The sequence below is a fragment of the Coturnix japonica genome, chromosome 5 (genome assembly GCF_054131305.1).
Source record: "Coturnix japonica strain WE chromosome 5, WE-NBRP24, whole genome shotgun sequence".
Lineage (NCBI taxonomy): Eukaryota > Metazoa > Chordata > Aves > Galliformes > Phasianidae > Coturnix > Coturnix japonica.
Genome location: NC_140667.1, coordinates 12,915,446 through 12,939,000, shown reverse-complemented (window position 1 = coordinate 12,939,000; position 23,555 = coordinate 12,915,446). Strand labels below are relative to the sequence as shown.

The window sequence follows — 23,555 nt, the reverse complement described above, 5'->3', positions numbered from 1 at the left end:
CAGACAGCTTGGATACCCTCTGCTCTGAGGCTGGTGAGTCTCTTTGGGAGGTGCAAGTTTTTCACATCCATCTATATTGGGCCAAATGCTGGCCAACCTGTGGATGTGCCCACAGCTGGTGTTCCTATGGCAGCCTTTCTTCATGCCCATTTCTAGCTTTAAAGCCTGTTGTGTAATGAAGCAACTGGCCTCTATTTCTCTATTGCTTAGCTTTGTAAATAATTAAAGATGGCTTTTAACATGCTGATATAAAGGACTTACTTGTCAACCCTCTCTTGGTATAAAGTGCATGCTTTATCCCAAAATGCAGTAATGTGCATTTAAGATAAATGATATTGTATACAGCAACTTAAATCAGTTTTATGTTCATAGTATCTCAGGCTTCCTGTGCCCACAATTTCAGCAGTGATTTCTGTATCCGTGCTATTTTATTTCCCCACAATACTCTCTAACATCCCCTCCCCTCTGTTTTGTATGAGTGCAAGGTTGTTTTGCAGTTCCTAACTCTCTCATCTTTCTTTGCATCCTGCTCTGTGACTCTTCCACTCACTAAAGCTCATCATGAGGAAGGTATGTGAGATGATTCCCAAATTCCTGTTGTTCAGAGTAAGCTCAGATGTGGCCAAAATGGTGTGAGACGTTAAAGGGGAAATGGGAGCTGAAAATAGACAGAGGAGTGTGGATTTAAACTTAGACCTGTGTTTGCTTCAGCTCTCCCTCCATGTTTCGACTTGACCCTTGATATCCTAGAGATACAGTGTAGTGATTGTTGCCTGAAAACAAAGTGTTAAGGTGCAGGGAAACATAAAGCTCTCAGGCAGATTGGATACCCTCAACTCTGAGACTGCGTGCGTCTCTTCGGGAGGTGCAAGATTTTTCACCTCCACCTGTGTTGGTCCAAGTGCTGGCCAACCTACTGAAGTGCCTGTGGCTGGTTTTCCTATGGCAGCCTTTTCTCATGCCCATTTTTTTTATAAAAAACTTTGATACATGTTGTGTTATAAAGCATCTGGCAATGATTTCTATATTGTTTAGCTTTGCAAATGTTTAAAGATGGCTTTTTTCATGTTGATGTAAAGGACTTTCTTGTCCACTGCATGCTGGTTTCAAGTATATGCTTTATTCAGTAATGCATTAATGTTCATTTAAGACAAATGACATTTTATATAGCTACTTAATTCTGGTTTGTGTTCATAATTTCTCAGGTTCCCTATACCCTCAATTTCGTTAGCAATTTTTATATCCTTGTTGTTTCATTTCCCCGCAATACTGCCTCAGACATCCCTTTCCCTCTGTTTTGTATGGATGCAAGATTGTCTTGCAGTTCCTAACGCTCTTGTCTTTCTTTGCATCCTGCTCTGTGACTCTTCCACTCACTAAAGCTCATCATGAGGAAGGTATGTGAGATGACTCCCAAATTCCCATTGTTCAGGGTACACTCAGATGTGACCGAGAGGACATGAGACTTTAAAGGGGAACAGGAGCTGAAAATAGACACAGGAATGTAGAATTAAACCTCCAGCTGTGTTGGGTTCTGTACTCCTTCTTGTTCAGTATTGACACTTGATGTCCTGATGATATGTTCCCGTAACTGTTGCCTGAAAATGAAGTGTCAAGATGCAGGGAAACACAGAATCCTTGAACAGCTTGGAAACACTCTGTTCTGAGGCTGTATGTCTCTTTGGAAGGCACAACACTTTGAATGTCCTGTTGTATTGGGCCAGTGTGCTGGTGTGCCCACAGCTGGTTTTTCTACAGCAGCCTTTCTTCATGCCCGTTTTGTAGTTTTAAAGCCTGATGTGTAATAAAGCAACTGGCCAGTATTTTTAAATTATTTAGCTTTGCAAATGATTAAAGATAGCTTTCATCATGTTGATGCAATAGAGTTTCTAGGCCATGATCTCCTGGTAATCAGTGCAGCTTCATGCCACCAAAAAGCTGATGGCTTCAGGTTGTAATTCCACTGTAAACCAGGGCAAGTTATGGTAGTGTGAGACTGTATGCTTTATCCTGAAATGCAGTAATGTGTGTTTAAGATAAATGATGTCATATACAGCAACTTAAATCAGGTTTATGCTCATAATGTCCCAGATTGCCTGTGCCCACAATTTCAGTAGTGATTTCTATATCCATGCTATTTTATTTCCCCACAATACTCTCTAACATCCCCTCCCCTCTGTTTTGTATGAGTGCAAGGTTGTTTTGCAGTTCCTAACTCTCTCATCTTTCTTTGCATCCTGCTCTGTGACTCTTCCACTCACTAAAGCTCATCATGAGGAAGGTATGTGAGATGATTCCCAAATTCCTGTTGTTCAGAGTAAGCTCAGATGTGGCCAAAATGGTGTGAGATGTTAAAGGGAAATGGGAGCTGAAAATAGACAGAGGAGTGTGGATTTAAACTTAGAGCTGTGTTTGCTTCTGCACTTCCTCCATGTTTGGACTTGATCCATGATGTCCTAGTGATACAGTGTAGTAATTGTTGCCTGAAAACAAAGTGTTAAGGTGCAGGGAAACATAAAGCTCATAGGCAACTTGGGTACCCTCTGCTCTGAGGCTATGCCTCTTTGGGTTGCATAACACTTCATACCTCCACCTGTGTTGGTCCAAGTTCTGGCCAACCTGCTGGTGTGCCCATGGCTGGTTTTCCTACGGCAGCCTTTCCTCATGCTCATTTCTTAGCTTTTAGTGCTACTGGCAATGACTTCTAGATTCCTTAGCTTTGTAAATTATGAATGATGGTGCTCTCTGTACTGATGCAATGGAGTTTCTATGCTACCATCTCATGATAGTAAGTGCAGCCACATGCTACCAAAAAGCTATTGGCTTCAGGTTGTAATTCTGCTATAAGCCTGGGTGAGCTTTGACAGTGTGGGATTGTTTGTTTTATCCAGAAGTGCAGAAATGTGCATTTAAGACAAATGACATCTGATATGGCCACTTAAAGCAACTTTACCTTCTTACTATCTCTACCAGTGTCCTCATTTTCAGTAGTGCTTTTTTGTTTTATCCATATTACTTTATTTCCATGCAACATATTCTCAGACTTCCCCTTCATTTTGTATGCGTGCAAGGTTGTTGTATGTGTGTTGTTCCTAACGCTCTTGTATTTCTTTGCATTTTGTTTTGCGACTCTTCCACCCACTAAAGCTCATGCAGAAGGTATGTGCCATCGTTTGCGAATTCCTGTTTATGTCTGGAGCAGTAACATGCAGGAATTCTGGAGGTGGCTTAAGAGGAGAGAATGTGAAAATATCCTCTGCATGATTGCTGGGAGCTGCTTCACTCACATAGGACAAGCTGTAATAAGTACTAATTGCTGTTCTGATCTAGCTGACAGCTTCCTGACAGCCCTCCTGGCTGGAAGGCAGGGGGTTTGATCAAGATGTGAAGAGCATGTGTTTTTCATATTGAGCTAAGAGCTTTGTCCACACCAATGGTTTCCACAGCTTGAGCAGAGAAGGTCCTGTAATGCATGCTTGTTAATGGAGTGCATTAGGGTTTTTTTTGCTATTGCAACAATTGGTCTCTCCAGTAGTTGCATGCTGTGCTGGGTTGGGCTGGGTGTTGCTTTTATTGCTCTCATGCTCTGATTTCCTTAAACAGGCTGTGTGTGCAGACACCAGTTGGGAAAGGGATTGTGCTCCCCAGAGCACCTCCTCCTGCAGGGTGGGATGTGGGACAGCCATGCCCAGTGGCAATGCCACATCCCTTAGCATCATGTTCCCTCCTGTCCCCTGCCCCAGTCACTGCATAGGAACAAACACGAATTTTGCAGAGGCATACAGAAATGGAAACATTTTCACCTGAAGCTGTGAGCCGCAGATGGCCACACACCATCACACCTGGTTTTCTAAGGGTTGGAACAAGTAGCATCATTTTGTCTGCAATGTGTATTTATAGGGGAAAAAAACATCCATTCAGGGGGGGAAAAAAAATGCTTGCTTGCTTTTTTTCCCCCCACCATTACACCACAACTGGTATTTTCATGGGTTAATACATACTTTGCAAACATGGGAATATCAAGATGTCTATTGCCCTTGATTTTATAACGTGTATTAAATGCCAGATCTGGCAAGGCAGAGTGTATGATTAGCAAAATGGTAATACATCATGCCTACCAAGAGCATCTGCTCACCAGCCTGACTCCACTGACCTTTAAATGCCCCTCCCAGTCCCTCTTTGGATGCCTACACTTCAGCCCATGAGTCTGAGAGCAGGAATGTGCTCTGTTCACTGTCCTGCACGGGTGTGCCCCCTATAGATGGTAAAATCCTGGCTACTGGGGATGTGGGTGCCAGCTTCTCCATGCCCACTGATTTCTGCAGGAGCTGGGATTTCTATACACATGAATAAGGGAGGGTTTTCTGTGCCCTTCTCATGTGTTCAAACCTATGGGTAATGGACCTGACTTTAATACAAGTTAATCTGTGTGCCAACTGATGTTACGTGTTTTTTAATACAACTGTATCATTTACCTTCATCTCATCTCCAAACAACCTCCCTCCTGCCTCCCCACAATTTTCTGGTAGACATCTATTTCCCCTCCTATCTCTCTTTTAATCTTATTAATGACTTTTACCCCTTTTGCCCCCTCAACCCTGGCTAAAAAACTTGCAACTTGTTTGTTTCTTTTTTTAATGATCCTCTCTTTCCTGCTCTAATTCTCTTATCTTTCTTTGCATCTCCTCACCTGCTACTTCCCTCTTAAAGAAGTCCATGAACCAGGTATGTGACTTCTGAATTCCTCTGCGTGAATGTGAAGGGTTATTGAGTGCTGGAGATTCAATTGCAATTGGCCATTTCACAATTGGGTTGTGCTCTGAAATGGGTTAAAGTGGAAGCATCACCCCCCCCAAAAAAGAGAAAAGCCAATCAGTAACTCTGATATTATACTCAGGAATTCAAAGATGGTGGAAGGAACCAGATAAAAGCACAAATATTAATGATAAACTGTAACTTCAGCTTCCTTACATCTTCCATCGGTAATACTTCCCTCTACCCTGTGATGAATAATAATGAGGAAGAGCTAACTGATGCATGAAAAATGTAACAACTTTTCTGTAAGCAGTATTCTAAAGTGTCAGCTGTAGCAATGGCCACTGAGTGGACTCAGAGGGTTCCTTGGGCTGCTGACAGGAAAGCTGCAAGTAAGGTTTGTTCTGTGGAAGAGCAGAAACTGAACTTGCAGCATCCTCCACAGTGTGCAAGTGATTCTGTGCCATTTTGCATAGTTTTTTGAGATCAGCCACATCTCAGTGCAGTCTATCCCAGCTATTCCCCTCTGCTGTCTGCCAAGGGAGACCAGCTCAGCATCCTTCAGTGTCTGAGGCTGGGTGGGATGTCTGATTGATTTTACATGACTTAATGCTTCAGCATTCATGCGTGTGCTGCTTACCAGCCCCTTCCTATTCTCATATCTTCTCATTTTCCATCTCACTCCTCTCATTTTATCTGCATTTGTTAATTCTCACCTGCTCCTAAGTCTTTTCTGAGTGTAGCTTGCCCAAACTGGGGCATCTTGCTGCCATACCAGCTGCTCTTCATGCTCTGCACCTCCTTCTCCTGCAGTCCTAAGCCAACTGAGCAGCTTCCCTGGTCCTGTGTATTGGTCTTTAACACAATTAGTGGCTTGGAATCTGCACAAATTATTAATGAGATTTGATTAAGTCAGACCTCACCTACAGCCTTCCCTTGTTGTCTTTTCCCCTGGAAACATCTGCCTGTAACAAACCGAGAGGAAGGTTTATAAAGGAGATGTGAACACATTGAGAGCTTCTGGCAGCTCTTCACACTTTATTAATATTTAGATTTTGTGCTGTTAATGCTGCCTTTGTCTCGTGCATATCAGCTGTTGCTGCCTGGGTCCTGCATGAGATCAGGTCTATTGCTGTTGTGTTTCCTTGCCCTATTTCTTTTACTTCAGTGGTGTTTTCCATCTAACCAACAGAGCATGCAATATCTAAATCCCTATGTGTTACTCTGAGGCATTTCTGCTCATAGCAGTTTGAAGATGTTGAAGCAAATCACAGTCATGAAGAATCAATCCATCCCCTAAAATTTCCCATCCCTGTAGGAAACAGATATAACTACTTGAGTCTGCACTAGCACCTTGCCAGAAGCTTAGGGGAAGCACTGCATAGACCTGAATATTTCCTTTTCTGTGGAGCTGAGCCCCAGATCTGCCAGTGGTGGATCTCAGATGGGGCTGCTTCAGATGGAAAAGGAAAGATGCACCCAGAACAAGACTTCCTTGCGGTCACCGTCATACCCTCATGCTTACTTTCCCACAGGAGCATGAGTACAACTGAAACAGGTTGCAGTGCACACTTGTGAAACTGTTTTATTTAAACGTAAGGGTCATGGGTGATACTGAAGTTGTCCAGTATTTCTATAGCTGCATGATTAAATGGCTGCAATCCACTGACGTTCAAATTCCTTTTATCCTTCATTTCTATGACATCCCCTCCCTGTGTTCTTCACACTCTACTATAAATGCTCTCCTCTTCCACACTTATTAACACTCTCCCTATAACCTAGTATGTGAAAGATACCCATTTCAACCTGACCTTACCAAAGTTTGAGGTGATCCCTTCCTGAATAACTTCTAATTCTTTTATCTTCCTTTCGTATCCTTTTCCCCTGACACCTCCTACTAAATGAAGCCCCCCCTCCAGGTATGTGATTTAACGTCTAAACTTCCCCAGTGCCTGCCTGCTGGGACAGCATGCATAGGAATTGAATACAAGGTGACAGGAGATGATAACCAAGCTGTTAATGATAACTTGCACCTTGCATGCATTTTGGATATATTTTTTTGTTTGTTTCTCTTTCTTGGAAACATTATTAAAAGCTGGGCAACATGTATGTTATTGTGAAAGGATAGATCAGCAGGGTGCATCTTTGTGGAATGGGTTAAATCCTGCGCTGTGATATGAGAATGAATATTTCATTCTACAGTGAAAGCTTCATTTCAAATCTCAGAGCAGAATTTCACCCATTGATTAATTGCAAGGACCATAAATACGGAGAGATTTTGCATTGTTAGTTTTTTTCTTATGCCTGCTTTGCAAAATATTCAGCAGTGCATGTATGGCTGGATTTCGATTGAAAGCTGTCCCTCAGATCTGCATCGCTAATCAATTCTTGCCTTGCTGAAGTTAGATGAATGAATTGTAGACCTGCACAGACTTTAATCAACATTTTCTTCCTCTGAAGTAACCAGTTTGAAAATCTCCATTGCAAATGGATGTGAAGCAGAGCAGTAAATTTACACAACCATCCAGATTGTCTTCAAGGAAGGAAATAGCATGGGCCATAGATCCATAACAGAGAACTGAGCTTCTCTGAAAGTTAGCTGAGTGCTGATGATGAGTTACAGCAGGTATTTCAGCTGGTTACCAAACACATCATGTTAACCTGAACAGGCTGGAATGCTGCTGTAGAATAGGATGGATCTGACAGTGCCTAGAATGTGCTCTGCTCATGTGCATATTTCAAACCAAGGTAGACCTTAGTACGTTGTGCTGTCAGGTTGTGCTTTATGCATAAAATGCTCTTAAGTGCTTTGTTTAAAGCATTGCACTGTTATCATAAATCTGTTTCACTTGACCAAATTCCTTTCCTTTCCTGTGACTTCTGATTACATGCTGTTCCAAATGTAATTAACTTACTTTCTCTCAGGTTTACTTCTCAATGCCATTCCCTTTTCCTCTCTACTTTTCCACCCCTTTGGCTCAAAAGCTCCCTTGCTTTGTGAAATAACAGATTTCTCATTCTCTTATTTTCCATCACATCTTGTTCCATGACACTTCACACATGAAGTTCATGAGCCGGGTATGTGACACGACTTCTGATTTACTCTGTGTAGTTGCAACACAGGTGTGAACGTGTGTGAACAGGAGTCTTGGGCTGGCAGAAGAGAACAAAGCAAGAGAAACAAATATTAACCATAAAGATCCCTTGCAGCCTTCTTCTCCTTTAATCTCCCTACTTACTGCTACTTTAACCTTACAGCATCTTTAACTCCCAACAGCCTCTCCAGATACCTTTTCTCTTTGCCTTAATTCACTAATCACTTTTTTCCCCTCACACATTCCCTGGTTTCTTCCTCAGGCTTCCAAGAACTTTAAATATCTGTTCTGTTTTTTTCCTTTTTTCTTTCTTCCCATTACCTGTCTTTCCATCGCCGCTCACACCATGATGCAGAAGAAGCCCCTGAAGAAGGTACGTGCTGATACCTCTAAAGACTCTCACCCCTTTTTCTTTTTCAGAGCTGGGGAAACAGTGTTGAAAACACTGACCTTGTTGAAGAGCACAGGTAGCATGGGAGGGAAGCAGATTCGCTGAATGGCTTTGGACAAACTTAGAGAGAAGGGTTGTATGCTTGCTAACAAAAAAGGCTCCACAAAATAGATACAGCAGTGTGGATCCTGTGGTCTCAGCCTCACTGCGGTGACCTCAGGCTTTTGTTCTTTGGAGCTTGTGGGTCAGTATGTCCCTTGGGTATGTACATGTATATATATAAAGCTCTGACTAAACAATGACCCACAACGTGTGGCTGAGCAGGGCTCAGGTATTCTTCACAAAGGGCTGATGTAGTTTGTTGTCCTGGAAAGACAGAACTGAGAGACAAAGAGGTGAAAGAGTTAATCTGTAGCTGATGTCTCAGGGACTTGGATATTTTGTTTTGTATGGGAAATTGGTAATCACAGCCTCAACCTCTGATTAATCAGCTGAGGCAAGTGTTGCATCACCTGAGGGAGCACAAGTGAGAGTAATTTAGCTGTGCTCCCAGAAGGGGTGGAGCTTGACTCCATCTCCTCTAGACCTCATTTAAGGGCTGACCACCACTAAAGCAGTATCTCTTGGAGACTGCTACCTGGTGGAAATTGCCTCAGCTTTTCCCAGTGAAGGTATCCATATTGGTGAGTTTTTCTTTACAAATAATTTTTTGAATATTTGTCATCATCTTTGTTACCATCTTCATATCATTCCACTTTACATGTTCTCATTCTCATGTAAGTTTCTAGCAGCTGTTTGGATGTAAGAAAGCCCAGCATTGTTGGTTCTGAGAATGAGTCTGAATCTGTAGCTATTACTTTGTCCTTACTTTTACATAACTAAAGCTGTAGCTTCCATAAGAGACATTCAGGAACTTTTATGCTAAGGTGGATATGTTTTGTTCCTGTTTTTATAAAACCTGCCTTGAGCTCCTTGTAGGATGACACTGGAGACCAGAAGCACAGTATTTCAGTGTCAGAGAGAAAATCAAAGTTTCTGTCAGGGGGTACAAAGATTTTCTTTTGAGTTCAGTTTACAACTTGTTATTTCCAGGTGTGCTGGGCAATGTAGTGTGGAGTATATTACAGGGCATATCTTTACCTTTTGTGAGCCAGTAAATGTGTAATACAACTCTGTACTTCATCTGGTTCATGATTTGGCCTCTTCCTAGTGAAATAAGGCACTATATTAAGCACAATCATTTCTGGCTAAAACATCTTGCAATGTACTGCATTTTACTACTGCTTCATAGTTATGCATGGCTGTTGTAAAGGGCTAGACACCCTTCTCTCTTTGTTCCCTCTTTTCATTTGATCTCCAGAGAGCCCCAGATTCCCAGCGTAGTGGGGAGGGAGCGAGGATAGCTGCTTTTAGGACAACAGTGCTGGTTGTGGATTGATTACTCTGCTTCTTTTCTTTTGCTTTTATCCTTCCATCTACAGCTGATGAAGAAGGCGGATACTATGATGGTAGCTCGGTGTTGTCTTAGGACAACAGAATCATCTTTCTAACATCTCACTCTTTGTTTGTTTTTGTTCCTCACCTGATTTCAAACTCAGGAACTGGGCCAAAACCTCTCTGCTGCAAAGAATCACTCATTGTGTATATCCAGTCACTCTTAGGAATTTTGTATACTCCCACTAGGGTAGCAGGTGGTAAAACCCAAGATCCAGAAGCTTGTTTTACTTTTTCAGATAGATACCATGTATTGCATCTCTCATTATTATAACTTTCCAATCCAAATAATTAGTTAAGTCTCTCTTAAATTCCACTGGCATGGTTAAAAATGGAACTGGGCCCTGTGTGGGTATGCCTATCTCATCCAGCCTCGAAGGTCAAGCTTTTCCAGCTGAAATCTGCAGATATTTGAATTTCTGCTCCAACCACACACTTAACATTGTCCTCAGGACTGAACATACAAACTAATGGGACAACTCATTTGTTGCTTTAAATAGTACATTTTAAAAAATTTGGTTAAATAGGCCCTGGAACACACAGTTAGGAATGAGAATCATGAAAGGACCAAATCTATGAAGGGTCAGTTTTGCTCTTGCGTGGGGGCAGGTAACTTCAGCCCCTGGAGCTAAATGCAAAATCACTTTAAAGGTGTAGAAAGGCTCTTGTGGATTTTGAAAGCCTTTGAAGTAGCTAAATTGTGTAGCCTCAACCCCTAGAATGTTTGGCCAGATGTTTCCCAAAGACGAAGCACAACACCATTGGGACCAGTTTTTCTTTTTCTGTGATTTCTTGTTTTGTTTTTGTTTTTCATTTTGTTTGTTTTAATTTTCTTGCTCACCTTTCAGGATTTTATTTTTAAATTATAGGGATATCCTGTGAGGACCTTTCAGAGTCTCTCGCATCACTTTTCACTTCAAAAAATGAGATCTTTTTCTCTTTCTTTCTCTCCCTCTTTTTCTTTCCTCTTATTTTTTTAATAGCATACTGTTTTTCAAGGACATGCTATGCCTTAGAGATGTTATTTCTCAGCAGTGGGGCAAAGAAGAGTGTTTAGGGATTTCTGATTGAAGTAAAGGCAGATCAGATGGATTTTGCATAAAGAGGAGTGTGATGGGAACATCTCACAGACTGCGCAGGAGAATGCAAGGCTGTGTTTACTGTGCTATCTGTTGTCTTTGAACCAACTCTTTTGGAAACCAGAAATTCAGAGATTCTACCTCTAATCACCATGTCAATGAACTTGGATTTCCAGTGGTCTTGCCTTCTTTAGGCAGGAATGTATATTGGGGATTTTGTCACAGCTCCATGCTCCGTGGGCAGAATGAGCACAAGATCAGCCAAAATCCACCACCAAGAACAGGAGTTTGCTATGACAATTCCTGTCCTGTGTTTCCACAAATTTTGGCCCAGTTCCTTGAATCTCCTCATGAAAGATGGGGTATCTCAAAAGAAATCACATCTCTGAGCTCCTTTTGGTGCATTCAGTATGGACCATGCTGGATCATGCACTGCAAAGGACATCTTAATTACTGCTCATTTTTAAATAAATTCTTCTGTTTCTTCATTTTCCCCTTTTCTGGTTTTCTTCAGGCACCTTAAATATCCTAACTACGTATTTATTTATTTTTTTTCAAGAGAACTAACCTACCTTTCATTCATACATTTATTTATTTCTGACAATTGTTTGTTGGTTTAATTACATTTAAAATGCTGATTTGGTGGAAGCTGAAGCCAAATTCACCCAGTCATTGACAGACAGATGTCAATCCTGGCACTCAAGGTCAACAAACAAAATCCGTCATTTCCTCTCCTCTTTTTTTCTCCCTGAAGTGTTACTAACTGACAGCCTTCAGTTAAACAGGAGTGTTAATGGGAGTTATCTGGCTATGTCATGAGGGAAAGGAATCCTGTGTGAATTAACATCCCTGGTAGACTGGTTAATCATGACTACTTCCACTGTCCAGTTTGAAAGACAAAACTGGAGCACTGTAACTTATGTTTTAATAAGCTCACTGGCTATTTGAAAAGCAAAATGATTTAAAAAATAACTGTAGAAACACAGAACTATGTTCTTTGCCTATTTTTCTTCAGAAGTGATTTGTGGTTTCCTTTATACAGCTGCTCTAAATCTTTTCTAATTACATGTCGTGTATTTTAATAGCATTGCTCTGGATTTTAGAGGCCTCTGCTAAAATATGTTTTAGAGGGCAGCGTTCTTGTAGTATGTGAGGAAAGTGCCTACCTCAAAAATTTCACTACTAAAATTGATATGTGAGAGAAAAGAAAGCTTTGCTTCTGATCTCCTTTATTCACCTCTCACATCTTTTCCCTTAATCTTCTCAGTTGCTCGTTTCCAGTCACTTTGTACGTCTCTGATTATCTGATATCCTTGCAAGCATCTCCACTGAATATTTTCTACTATCAATTTTTGCTATTTTCTCCCTTATTTTTTATTTATATTTTTTATTCTCTGTTCCCATTCCTTTTCTCAGTTTCCCCAGTCAGTCCCAAAGCGGATGCAAATGAGCACTTGATGAAATTAATACCATGTACTATAATGTAATGTATTACATTCTATTAGGTAGTGTAATATCTTTCTGTATCTCAATATGGATAACCACTCCTGAGGGAGGCAGGCTTCTTTTTTCCTTTACAAAGCTGCCTGTTTTTACCAGGTTTAATAGTCTGTGAGCTTTTTACCTCCGTTCCTCCCACTGAACCAACACAGGGAAAGTCTTGTACAACAAAATCCAGCATCCCTGAAAGTTCAAATGTAGCATGTGGTTATGAAAGTCAATTTGAGCCCCTGTGAGACTGTTCCAGAATAAATAAGTTTAATTCACTTCTATTTGTGAGAATAACTGCGCTGAATTTATTGGCATTAGACTGGGGCTAATAACTAAAGTATAAAAGGCATAGCAGGGAAGGGGGATTGATTGCAAGCACAAATGTTAAGCAAGAAACTCCTTAAGACAGCACATTTCTGAGAGCCAGGAAAAGGTCACCTGTTGCAGGGGGACACCTCCAACTGTCAGTCTCTGTGATGGCTTAGCCCTCCTTTCAGGGCATTACACCTTTCCTGGTGATGCAAAGATTATTTCTGTTGCCACTAATGGTAATCTTGCTCACTAGGAGACGATAGCCTTTCCAAGTGGGGTTTGATGGGCACCCTACAGTTTTTTCTTTCCCCTCCTGGCCCCCATGCGAGGCATTTAATGTAAATTGGCCAAACCTATCTTTTCAGAGTCTCCACTACAAATTTAAGCAAACTTCAGTGAATGAAGGGCTGATTGAAACAAGCCATGTTTTCTTCCACCTGAATGCCCAGCTGCCCTCCTTTAGAAGTTGTTCAGGATATTTTGAGAAAAATAATTTATCATTTAGATGAAAGCACTGCCTTCCAGATGCTACGTTTGGGACTTTTAAACAATCTCTTGATTCTTTTCTGCCAAATTCTTTTTTAAGGGTAAAAACAGATTCACTCCTAGCAGAAGGGGTATGTGAGCTTGTATGTTTCTTTTGGAAGTGTTTGTGATTTAACCAGTTTCTTTGGGATGTTTCCCCTAAGATTGAATTTCCCTTCCCTCCTTTTACTTTAGCAGCTGGCATGATCTCTGTTGTTCTAACTGTTCTCCTTCTTTTTCCCTTCCTGTTTTGCTCCATGTTTCCAAATACAGAGGAGAAGCCCAGAATAAAGTAAGTATGAAGGGTAGGGAGGTTCAAAACCCTGTGATCGTGTTTCTGATCAAGCAGAAGCCTGTAGTGCCTATTACACAAATGGCCATCAGAAGCCTTTGTATAACCCTCCCTCATCCAACATCCTGTGTCCCTTTTCAGGACATCTGCTCCTGCCAGGGGGCACCTAAGCAACAGTTACTGGCCGGGATCTTCATACAAGTTTTTCATGGAGCTGGGGAAATCACAAACTGTCCATATCCCCCAGCTTCCAGTGGAAATGAGGTGGCTTGGCAGTAAATTCTTTGTGAGAGCCTGTAGCTGGGAGCAACCCTTCCATCTATTGCTGACTGCTGGAGGGATGGCAAATGTTGGGCTGGGCTTGCTAGAGCTTAATTAAGTTTTCCTAAGGATTTTCTGGCTCTGGGTTTCAGTGTCTTCCCTTTCCCACTCTGCTAAGTACCCAGAACAAGGAGTGCAGCACTGCACTGACAGCCTTGTGGGCCTCTGTGTTTCTGTCCAGTAGGGGGTAGATTTTAGGAATGGAAAGTGTTTTCATGGATGACTCCCTGTTCTGCACAAGCCTCCATGAAGTTGAAAGGTCTCTAATGCTTTCTGGATTAGTTTTCAATTGACTTGCTGTTTCACACCTCTGCATCTCTGTTAACATTTATCTTTGTCAGCATAATTCTCAAGGGCAGATCAGTTCAGGACATGCCTATTTCCTAACATGAAAATTCATTTTTCCTCTCTTTTCTCACTTTTTTCCCTCTTATTTCCCCTTTCCATTTTCCCTTTGCCCTTCTGTTATTCCTTTTCCTACTCCTTCCCTTTCCCTTTTGATTTTGTCTCTCTGCAGGCTAACTGCTCCTAAAATACCAGAGGGTGAGAAAGTAGATTTTGATGTGAGTATTCCTGAGGCTGTATGTGTTTGCCTGTCAGTACCTGAGCTATACATGTGTGCAGACCCATATTACTCCACTTGTACTGAACACAGCTGAAGATACTATCCAGGATAGAATGAATGCTTGTTGGTGTTTTGCACTGGAGGCTGCCTTATCCTCTCTGAAGGCCTCTGGATACATTTGTGACTAATATGGCCAAGACAAAAACTTTATTTACTTGGTTGGTTGTTTTTACTCCTTGAATGTTTGGAGCAAAAGGAGCAAGAATTTCAGGATCTCTAAGATCCCTTGTCCCTCTGCTATAGATGAAATAAAGCAGGTCTATGCTCAGCTGTTGCTGACAAAGTCCACCTGAAATTACAGCATAAGTTTAACAACAGAAATCCAAATGCTTTCCTAGAAAGCTGACATGAAACTGAAAAACTGCTAGTGTTGAAAATCTCTGCAGAAATGTCTGCCTTACTCAGAAATGCAGGGGCATTTTCTAGGTAAGGTATGTATCCCAGTCCTTTGGCTGAACTCTGTATGTAGGAGGCTGCTAAGCACAGCTAAGGGTAAAACTCTATGCAGTGAAATAGAAGTTGTGAATTCTGTTCCCTTCTGGGCTCCTGGTCACCACCTGGATGAGCCTCTGAATGTCTCTGACCTGCATCAACATGTGCAGAATCTAGCTCATAGATAACAGTAACACTTTCTGCTTTTGTTTGTGTGTGTGTTGGCAGAATGCTGGGAGTCTGCAGGGTGTGTTTCTAGTGCACTACTGGCTTGCTGAAAGCTTTTTGTTGCTCTTCTAGGACATCCAAAAGAAGAGGCAGAACAAAGACCTGATTGAACTGCAGGCCTTGATTGACAGCCACTTTGAGGCCAGGCGAAAGGAAGAAGAGGAGCTGGTTGCCCTTAAGGAGAGGATTGTGAGTCCTTGTACTGCTCATCCATGGTGCTAGGTGGGAGATAAAGATAAGAATTTAAACCATTAAACTTGTTACTTTGGTAGCATTGTTGTGCATAGAAATGATTAATGTCACCCCCAGATTGCTTCTTCTCACAACTCATCTCCATTTTGCACCTGGTTGCACGTCAGCCCCATCCTGCACGTCCTGGCAAAGGAGCCTGATGGCTCACTGAGTACCAGAGCTCTTGGTGGTGGGGACTGCGGGAGGAAAATGAAGTAATGGGGCTGAGTTCAAGCCTCTGTCACTTCTTCTTGCAGGAGAAGCGCAGAGCTGAAAGAGCAGAGCAACAGAGAATCCGGGCTGAGAAGGAGAAAGAGCGTCAAGCACGGCTTGCGGTAAGCATTGTCTCATCTCCTTTTGTTTCAGCACCCAGGTAGAGGAGATTTCTAGAGATGGAAAGAAACTACAGGTTCTGTCTGTCTTGGTCTGGTGAAGAGATGGCCATCCTCTTAAAGCAAGGGCAGGACATGGGAATTGCCAGTATATGTGAATATATCTTACCTGATCACAGTCCCTGTAGTAACAACAGGTTGCTGGAGAAGCTGAGAATCTCCCCTAAAGTAACTTGTTTCTATGTCTTGCACTCTGCAGGAGGAGAAGGCACGCAGAGAGGAAGAGGATGCCAAGAGAAAAGCTGAGGATGATCTCAAGAAGAAGAAGGCTTTGTCTTCTATGGGTGCCTCATACAGCAGCTATCTGGCAAAGGTAAATGCATGGACCAAGTGTAAAACCACTGGGTTGACAAGAAAGAGTCTTTATTATAAGCTGAGGAAAAAAAAAACTCAACTTTTCCTCTTATGGGTCCCTAGCAACTTGTCTTGCATGCTCTGTTAATGAACTTATTTTGTGCAGTCTGCGTTTCTGCAGACTGACATGACTTGATGTTCTGAAAACAGGCTGATCAGAAGAGAGGGAAGAAGCAAACAGCTAGAGAGACAAAGAAGAAGGTTCTGGCAGAGAGGCGCAAGCCCTTGAACATTGACCATCTTAATGAAGACAAGCTGAGGTAACATGTTTACCTTCACTTACTGCAGTGTAATCCAGTTTGTACTTACTGTCCTGGGGTCTTCTCTAGCAAAAGAATGAGGGAAGAGGCTTTCCTTGAAATTCCTCAAGGAACAATATCAAGCTCTGCTTTTCCTTGGTCTGAAGAACAGAGGGGGAAATGAGGCATGAGATATTACTGAAATAGCCTGTCAGCTTGTCCTAATTAGAGTGTCAGCCAGTGGAGTAGGCACAAACTTTAAGCCCAGATCTGAAATAAGATGAACAAACTCAGATTGGTTTCTACCATCGCAGTGTTGCCAGGGTAGTTAGAGCTGCTAAGTTATGAGTACAAATAGCACTGAGGTTGGAGTCTTGGGGGCTGAGTGCTCAGGTGCTGAGCAGTCTTCACTTGATAGCCTGAACTCTACACAATGGAGTTTAACTTCAGCCCTGAAGCAGATGAGATTGCACAATGGCAGCTGCTCTGCTCATCTGAGGCATTTGGACATTCTTCCTTTTCATCTAATTCCCCTGGACTCTTTTTATCCTTACAAGTTAGGGGGAAAATTAAATCTAACAGAAGTATATGAGTGTTGGGTACATGCAAGAGTAGAAGGCTAAAAGGTTCTCATGTGAGGAAGTGTGACCTCTACTAACTTTCAGAATTTGGTAGCTTTCAGAGGCCAGAAAAAAAGTGCCAGGATAATGCATGAATGGAACTGAACTAAATGTAAAAATCTCTCATATTAATGATGTGAAAACTGTAGAAAATACATGATGTGATGTGTTTCTCCTCTTGCCCTTTCCCCTCAAACGCACAGGGACAAGGCTAAGGAACTGTGGGACTGGTTATACCAGCTGCAGACTGAAAAGTATGACTTTACTGAGCAAATAAAGAGGAAAAAATATGAGGTGAGTGGAAAAGCCATTTCTCTAATGATACCAGCTCCAAAACATTAAAATCTCCAAGAATCCTCTGGCAAAAGCCACACAACAGCAAAATCATTCAATTCTTCAATGACCTTTTGGATTATTTAAGCAGAAATGCACCTGGAACTATAGTCCCCCTGATGTAGTTGGAATAGATTTCACATTTTAGGCTGAAATTTAATAGATTACACTCAAGGCTTTCAGTGCCCTCTTGGAAAGCCAGTGCCAATGGAAAATGCTCCTGTTCAAACACACTTTATTCATTCTTATTTATTTTCTAGGTAACAGTGGTACAAAAAAAAATCAGAGTCTCAATTCATTCACCTCCATCACAAAGTAATGTTTTTAAGTGTCTTTGATTTAACACTTGTATGTTTGAAGTTTTATACCTGTCCCAGACAGATTCCCTTTGGACTGAGTGGTCTGGAGTTACTGAAACCTGCCTCCAGACAGGCGCGTCTGACTGCATTGTCTTTTGGTAACATAAAGTGGATAGGTTTCCTTTACAACAAGTTACCTACACCAGGTTTCAGTGGCTGAGAAATCCTACTGGATCACTCTGTCTTGCTCTACTTTTGATTCCCAATTGCACAGACACACGTTGACAGGGAATGAGCAACACCAATGTAATTGTCTCAATCTCTCTTAGATTTTAACACTACGTTGCAGGCTGCAGGAGCTTTCCAAGTTGTAAGTACAACGAACTTGCCTGTGTAACAGCAGCAGCAAAGGCTACCAAATGCATGAGCCTGCAGCATGGTCAGAGGTCAGGTGCCAGAAAGAAACTGGCACTTGGCTCCAAGTGCCGAGAGAAAAGAGAAAAATGCATCTTGTGTGGCTTCCTTCACTTCCTTTTTCTCTCCCTTTGTGATCTTTGAAAAGAGATGAAGTAATTTAGGAGAAGAGTCAGGATCTAACAGGGTTGTAGCTGAAGAACTGAGCAGGTAGCCCATTCAATTCATCTCTACAAATCTGTCAAATCTCTGTCCAAACCTCTGCTTCTAGCTGCATGCAGGAATCACTACAACACACCTGAGATAGATGCAGAAGCTTAGGGATGCACAAGGAGTATCCCGGACCTCATAGAAAAGAATGGTATGGAGTGTGGGTAGGTTTTTCACCTCCTGGCTTAATGGCTACCCAGATCCAAAATACTGAAGAGGGTTAGCTTAATGATAACAGGTCAGCTGAGTGTGAAACAGCAGGAAATACGAATGTAAGGGAAAAGAGCAAAGAATGAGGGAGAGATGAGTGAGGATATAAGGGAGAGATGAAGGAAGAAATCGGAACACACAGGAATGGAGCTGTTCTTTGGCTCTAGAATCTGTTGCTCTTTGGTGCTTCCTTGGAGAGTGAGTGTAATGGTCACTATGGCAAGGTTGTCAGTGAAGGTAAGTCTCAAGTCCTTGGGTCAACCTGAAGAGGGAGCTGCTTTTCCTCCACATTTGTGGAAAACAGCCAGTTACCACAAACAATTTAAACTGCTGCAGCAGATATTTCAGATTCCATGAGTAAGTACAAAAGCAGCTGATGAGCTGCTCTTTCCTTCCTTGTATTGTCCTGTTCTTCTAATGTTTCAGTCTCTTATTTTGTCTGTTTGCCATGGAAAGACGCAACCCAGGAAATATCAGTTGTTGGGCCAACCTGAATGTATGACTTTTTATTTTTGTTTTGCACGTGGGGAATATCAAACACTGCTTTAAATACTCAAATGCTGGGTTACTGGTTCTTGGACATGCAGTGGCAGTCAAAAAATTTGAAGTATACCAGAAGCAGGAGGAAAGGTGTATGTCTTGGCCAGTGCATTTTTCCGTATGAGAAAAGCTAGGTAGAACCTCGGTTACAGATGAGAAGGTGAGGGGGCAAAAGAGGATTCCCTGTCACACTTTCATTCTCTGTGGCTTTTCCACTGCACTGGAGGTCCTGGGATTTCGTAGCGAGTCTAGGGCTATGGGCCAGGATTGGGATGCTAAGGCAGGCCAGAATGTGCTTACGCTGCGAAAGGTAGGTGTTCGCTTTCCCTGCGTCAGGTTGAAATCTAGATCTACCCCTGGCAAAAAAAAAGTGAGACAGCATTTTGTCAGACAGATGCTCCAATGGCTTGCAGTCACCAACAGAGCTTGGCAAGATGTTCAGAGCCCTTACTCCAACATTTTTTTTCTGCTGTTGTTGAAGCTCTCCTTAATATTGTTATCTTCAGCACCTTTAAAATTAGATGAGTGACTAAGAAGGTGGTGACTTCTGCAGGCTTCTCATCTCCTGCTCTGCCAGCTAACAAAGGTATTCTCGTAGAATCTGTGGCCTCCATTCCTGATGTCCCCATCCAAAAATCTACTGGACTTCAAGCTTATGTTTTTCCTAACATGTAGGAGTAGAGAAAGAGGGAGAAGGTGAGATCAACTCATACACAAAGTGAGGCTATGAAAGAGCTTTCCAGTTGGTCAGAGTGAAGCTCATTCCAGCTCATCTGCCTGCAGTTTGATGTGTGAGTTTATGGTAGATTAATTTGTATGGATAGAGACTTTACTAGAAAGGATTAGGAAATTCTAGCTCTTTCTTCACTTGAAATGTGAAATTGGCTTAAAGGTTTATCGCCAAAGAGTAACATTTCTCTCCTTTGAGTAAGCTTTTATTTCAAAGGGAGTATTAATCCCTATCACAGGCACCTGTTCCCAGCACTTCAGCAGGTAAAACTCTCCTCTCTGTGATGGACCAAAGTTTCTTTATCCCTAAAAACCCTAGTCATGTGTGTTGTTTTCAGATTGTCACTCTCAGGAACCGGATTGATCAGGCTCAGAAACAGTAAGTACCCATATCCCCTTCCTAGCTCCTGGCTGGGGATATCTTCTAAGTGTTCAAAGTAGTCACTTCAGCCTCAACAACATTTTCTTGTTGCAACAAAATGAGGCTAAAGATGGAAGGGTAACTCCCATTCTGCCTCACGCTGAGAAAATGAAGGGCACAATGAAGTGAACGTAACAGCTAGTAAATAAAAATCATGTTTCTTCATGCTATGCCTGCACAATTTCCATCTGCTAATTGCTGGGATTTTCAAACACCTGACTGAGATGCTTTTACTACACAAGGAAATATGACTCTTGTTTACAAAGGGTAAACAAGTGACTGCTAAGAATGGTGTGTAACAAAACTAACATCACAGGATTATACTGTTTTAAGTTCTTTTCACTCATCTCCTCTCTCCCACTTTCCTTCTTCATATGACTTCTATTTAATCTGATTTTTTGGGTCTCTTGTCTTTAACTGTTTTACATGTTTGCAGTGAATTTGTGAGAGGCTAGGGCTACAAGAAACCTGGGAGCTAGAGCATGTAGAAGAGTAAGACATAAAGGAGCAGCTGCAGAGAAGCAACGGAGGAGAACTCTGCACTGATGGGATTTGGTCTTCTCAATGTTTCCTAACCTAAGCAAAGCGATGTCAGGATGAAATGATGATCTCTCATGACAGCTTTGGCTGATAGGACTGACCAGGCACTGCCTCCCCACCTCATCACACAACCTTGCCTTGTCAGATGAACACTGTACAAGGGAGCTCAGTTGCCTGTAGATGCCAAACATAAGAATGAAACTTCTCATGGTATTTTCTATACAGACCTCTAGACTGATAAACCTCAACAGAATGTGCAGCTGCAGAAAGCTGCAGTGGTTTGTCTGGGTGTCACTGCTCTTTTGAGGGGCACTGCAACTTGTATTAGTTATGAATAACTGTTTCCCAAAAGATACGATGTATTCCCAGCACAGTACGACAGTATTTGAAAAGGTTACACTGGGAAGCCCACAGCTCATGAGATTTCTCTGTATTTGAATTTCTATCCAAAACAGACTGCAGCATTCCAAAGCAATGTCTGCTGATGTGTTATACGAGGATCAAGTGATCCTTTTGCTACAGGTTTTTATTAAATCTCCTTAAGAACATTCTAAAGGTTAGGCGTAACATCAAACAGTACAGGCGTCTGTGGAGATAAAAGGACTCTGGCTTCATTTGAGGAGCTATAGAGTTCCTATACTGGATTTTGAACCTGTGGGAAAGTTGGCAAAAGCAACACGAAGATGAATTTAACATAAGCAGAAAACTTTCAACTGTCTCTCTTGCAAAAGGTCATTTTTCAAATAGATCAAGTCTAACTTGGTTTTAAGGTAAAGTATCCACTATATGTACTGTCTGTGTCACTGTGTTACACCGTTCTATAAACACAGCCAGCATTTTTGAACGGGAGGGGCAGTGCTACAGAGATCTCCCCAGATGTGTCTTCCTTATCTTTCTCTGTTCTCTGGAGAAATCACTGGTTCCAAAGCAGGTCTCTCTTCTTCCATGTCAAAGGCATGCTTCCATTTTGCATGTGCTTTTGTTTCAAGAAGCAGCCTCACTGTCCTGTGTGTGCGAGATGGGTTCGGTGTTGTGTTGTGCCCCAAAAGCCAAGGTCTTGCCAATGAGAGTCAGTGCAGAATCTAACCTGACTAACTTCATGCCTGATGTCCCTCTGTGGCTCCAGGCATGCCAGTTTCTCAGTCAGAAGGTAAGTGGCTTGCATGCAGGATTGTTCTTCTGTATGCAAGAAGATGACGTTTGGAGAGAATTTGCTTTGTGTGGAGACTGTAGCTGGACTGCTCCCACATACAATATGAGCAAGATTGGAATACTGGGAGCATTTAAAAACTTCGAATTGTTTTGGAGACTTGATCTAAGAAAGAAGTTACTCTGCCTGTGCTAGAGTGAAACAGTTTTTAGTTCTATTTAAATTACTGTTCAGCTTGTTATCTTAGCTACCAGTTAGCTAGGACTGGGGAACTTGACAAGAGCTCCCTGATGAGAAGAAAATTTTCTCTAGAAACACATTCAAAACCAGATCAAAGCAAAGCTGAATTCAGGAGACTTCAAATCTGTGGCAGGGCAGTCTTGTTGCTTAATTCTGAGGTTGCTTGGACTTCTGTCCTGTTAATGCAGGAATCTGGAAGGGTCCACCTCTTCCAGGAATGCACATCCTGGCCTTTCACTAAGATTCTGAAGCAGAAAATCTTTCCACAACATCCACAATGTTTTCCTCAGGGTGTGCTCTATAATGGGTGTGCCCAGCATGTGAAAAGTAAAAGCAGCTCAATGCTAATCTGAGAGTCAGAAATGAGTAGTGGTCACAGAGCACCCTACTGCTTCCTTCAAGCTGACATGTTTTTCTTGCCTTTTGTATTGCAGCAGCAAGAAGGCAGGAGCCAAAGGCAAGGTTGGCGGGCGCTGGAAGTAAAGAACCAGGCAGGATGGCCCTTAGTGATGTGTCAAAACCCTGCTGGTCTCCTTCTTCTTCCTTCACAAACTACTTGTGTTCCTGTGCCTCAGCGATAACTAAAATTGCAACATCAGCCTGTGTTGGCTATTGCTGCTGCTTTTCTTCTTTCTGGAGGGGTCTGGTGGCTTCCTCAGTCAAAAGGAAGCAGGTTCCCTGTGGAACTGGGGAGACTCCTTGCTGGCATCTTCAATTCCTGCTGAGCATGTCCTTTATCCTCCTAACACCAGCCCTATGCTGTCCTGTAGATTGCTGTGTACAAATCCCTGGATTTTGTAAATAAAGCGCAACCAGTACCTACTTCAACAACAGCTCTCTGGAATGGTGTTTTGTATTTTACTTAATGGAAACTAAGGGTTAAACTAAATGCTTATCCAGTAAGATTTGAACTGGCTCAGCAAATGGGAATGAGGTTCAGTGTCATTAACCGAGGACCAGGACTCGGGGCCAGATATACAGCCACTATGCAGGCAGATAAGAAAACCCAACTCCGTTCTGAGGGAGCTCATAATCAGTATTCCTGTCTGGAAGCCAATGCAGTTGAAGCAGACTTAAAAATGTGAGTGATGAAAGTAATCAAAGACTTGGGTGCAGGGGAATGAATCCGCAGAAGTAGTAGCTTTCAGCACATGGCATTTCTTAAATGCAGATGTCGCAGCACAGAGTACTTTTAACTACAGTATTATGCTGAAATGTTTGTTGAGGCAGTTAATCAAAATATAGCATTGATATCCAACTAATTCAGTATTTATTTCAATATAAATATCAGATGGGGACAGAAACACAGAACAGCTGCTAACGAATGTGGAGCTGTTGTGTAGAGCTGCTTGGAGGCACCTCATTGGAAGGAGTTTTCTCACCTGGTTTCATACTAAACTTTCAGTGTCAGGTTATGTTCTCTGGGTCACATACATGCTGCGGTGACCAGTGAGGAAAAGAAAACCACAGTGCCATCATGAAGACAGCAGGACAGACATCCAGGAGATTTCAGAAGACTTTGCTGTGTTGGCAGGGCTGGTAAAAATGAACCCATTTATGGCCATATCCCTGTGAGAAGTGACATTTCAGGTT

At 42.2% G+C, this 23,555-nt stretch overlaps 1 protein-coding gene across 1 annotated transcript in view; it reads left to right on the top strand.

The window, feature by feature from the left end:
* TNNT3 (troponin T3, fast skeletal type) overlaps positions 1-22,795 on the top strand; it is a 32,624-nt gene extending 9,829 nt beyond the window's left edge. Inside the window, exons 8-23 of the mRNA XM_032444869.2 lie at positions 556-570; positions 1,383-1,397; positions 2,267-2,281; positions 3,148-3,159; positions 4,711-4,725; positions 6,663-6,674; positions 8,206-8,223; positions 13,416-13,434; positions 14,273-14,318; positions 15,113-15,229; positions 15,529-15,606; positions 15,863-15,976; positions 16,168-16,277; positions 17,080-17,170; positions 19,950-19,990; positions 22,397-22,795. Of these exons, the coding sequence (XP_032300760.1) occupies positions 556-570; positions 1,383-1,397; positions 2,267-2,281; positions 3,148-3,159; positions 4,711-4,725; positions 6,663-6,674; positions 8,206-8,223; positions 13,416-13,434; positions 14,273-14,318; positions 15,113-15,229; positions 15,529-15,606; positions 15,863-15,976; positions 16,168-16,277; positions 17,080-17,170; positions 19,950-19,990; positions 22,397-22,445 (767 nt within the window). The 3' untranslated portion in view covers positions 22,446-22,795. The remainder of the gene's footprint in view (positions 1-555; positions 571-1,382; positions 1,398-2,266; positions 2,282-3,147; positions 3,160-4,710; positions 4,726-6,662; positions 6,675-8,205; positions 8,224-13,415; positions 13,435-14,272; positions 14,319-15,112; positions 15,230-15,528; positions 15,607-15,862; positions 15,977-16,167; positions 16,278-17,079; positions 17,171-19,949; positions 19,991-22,396) is intronic.
* The last annotated feature ends 760 nt before the right edge of the window (positions 22,796-23,555 follow it).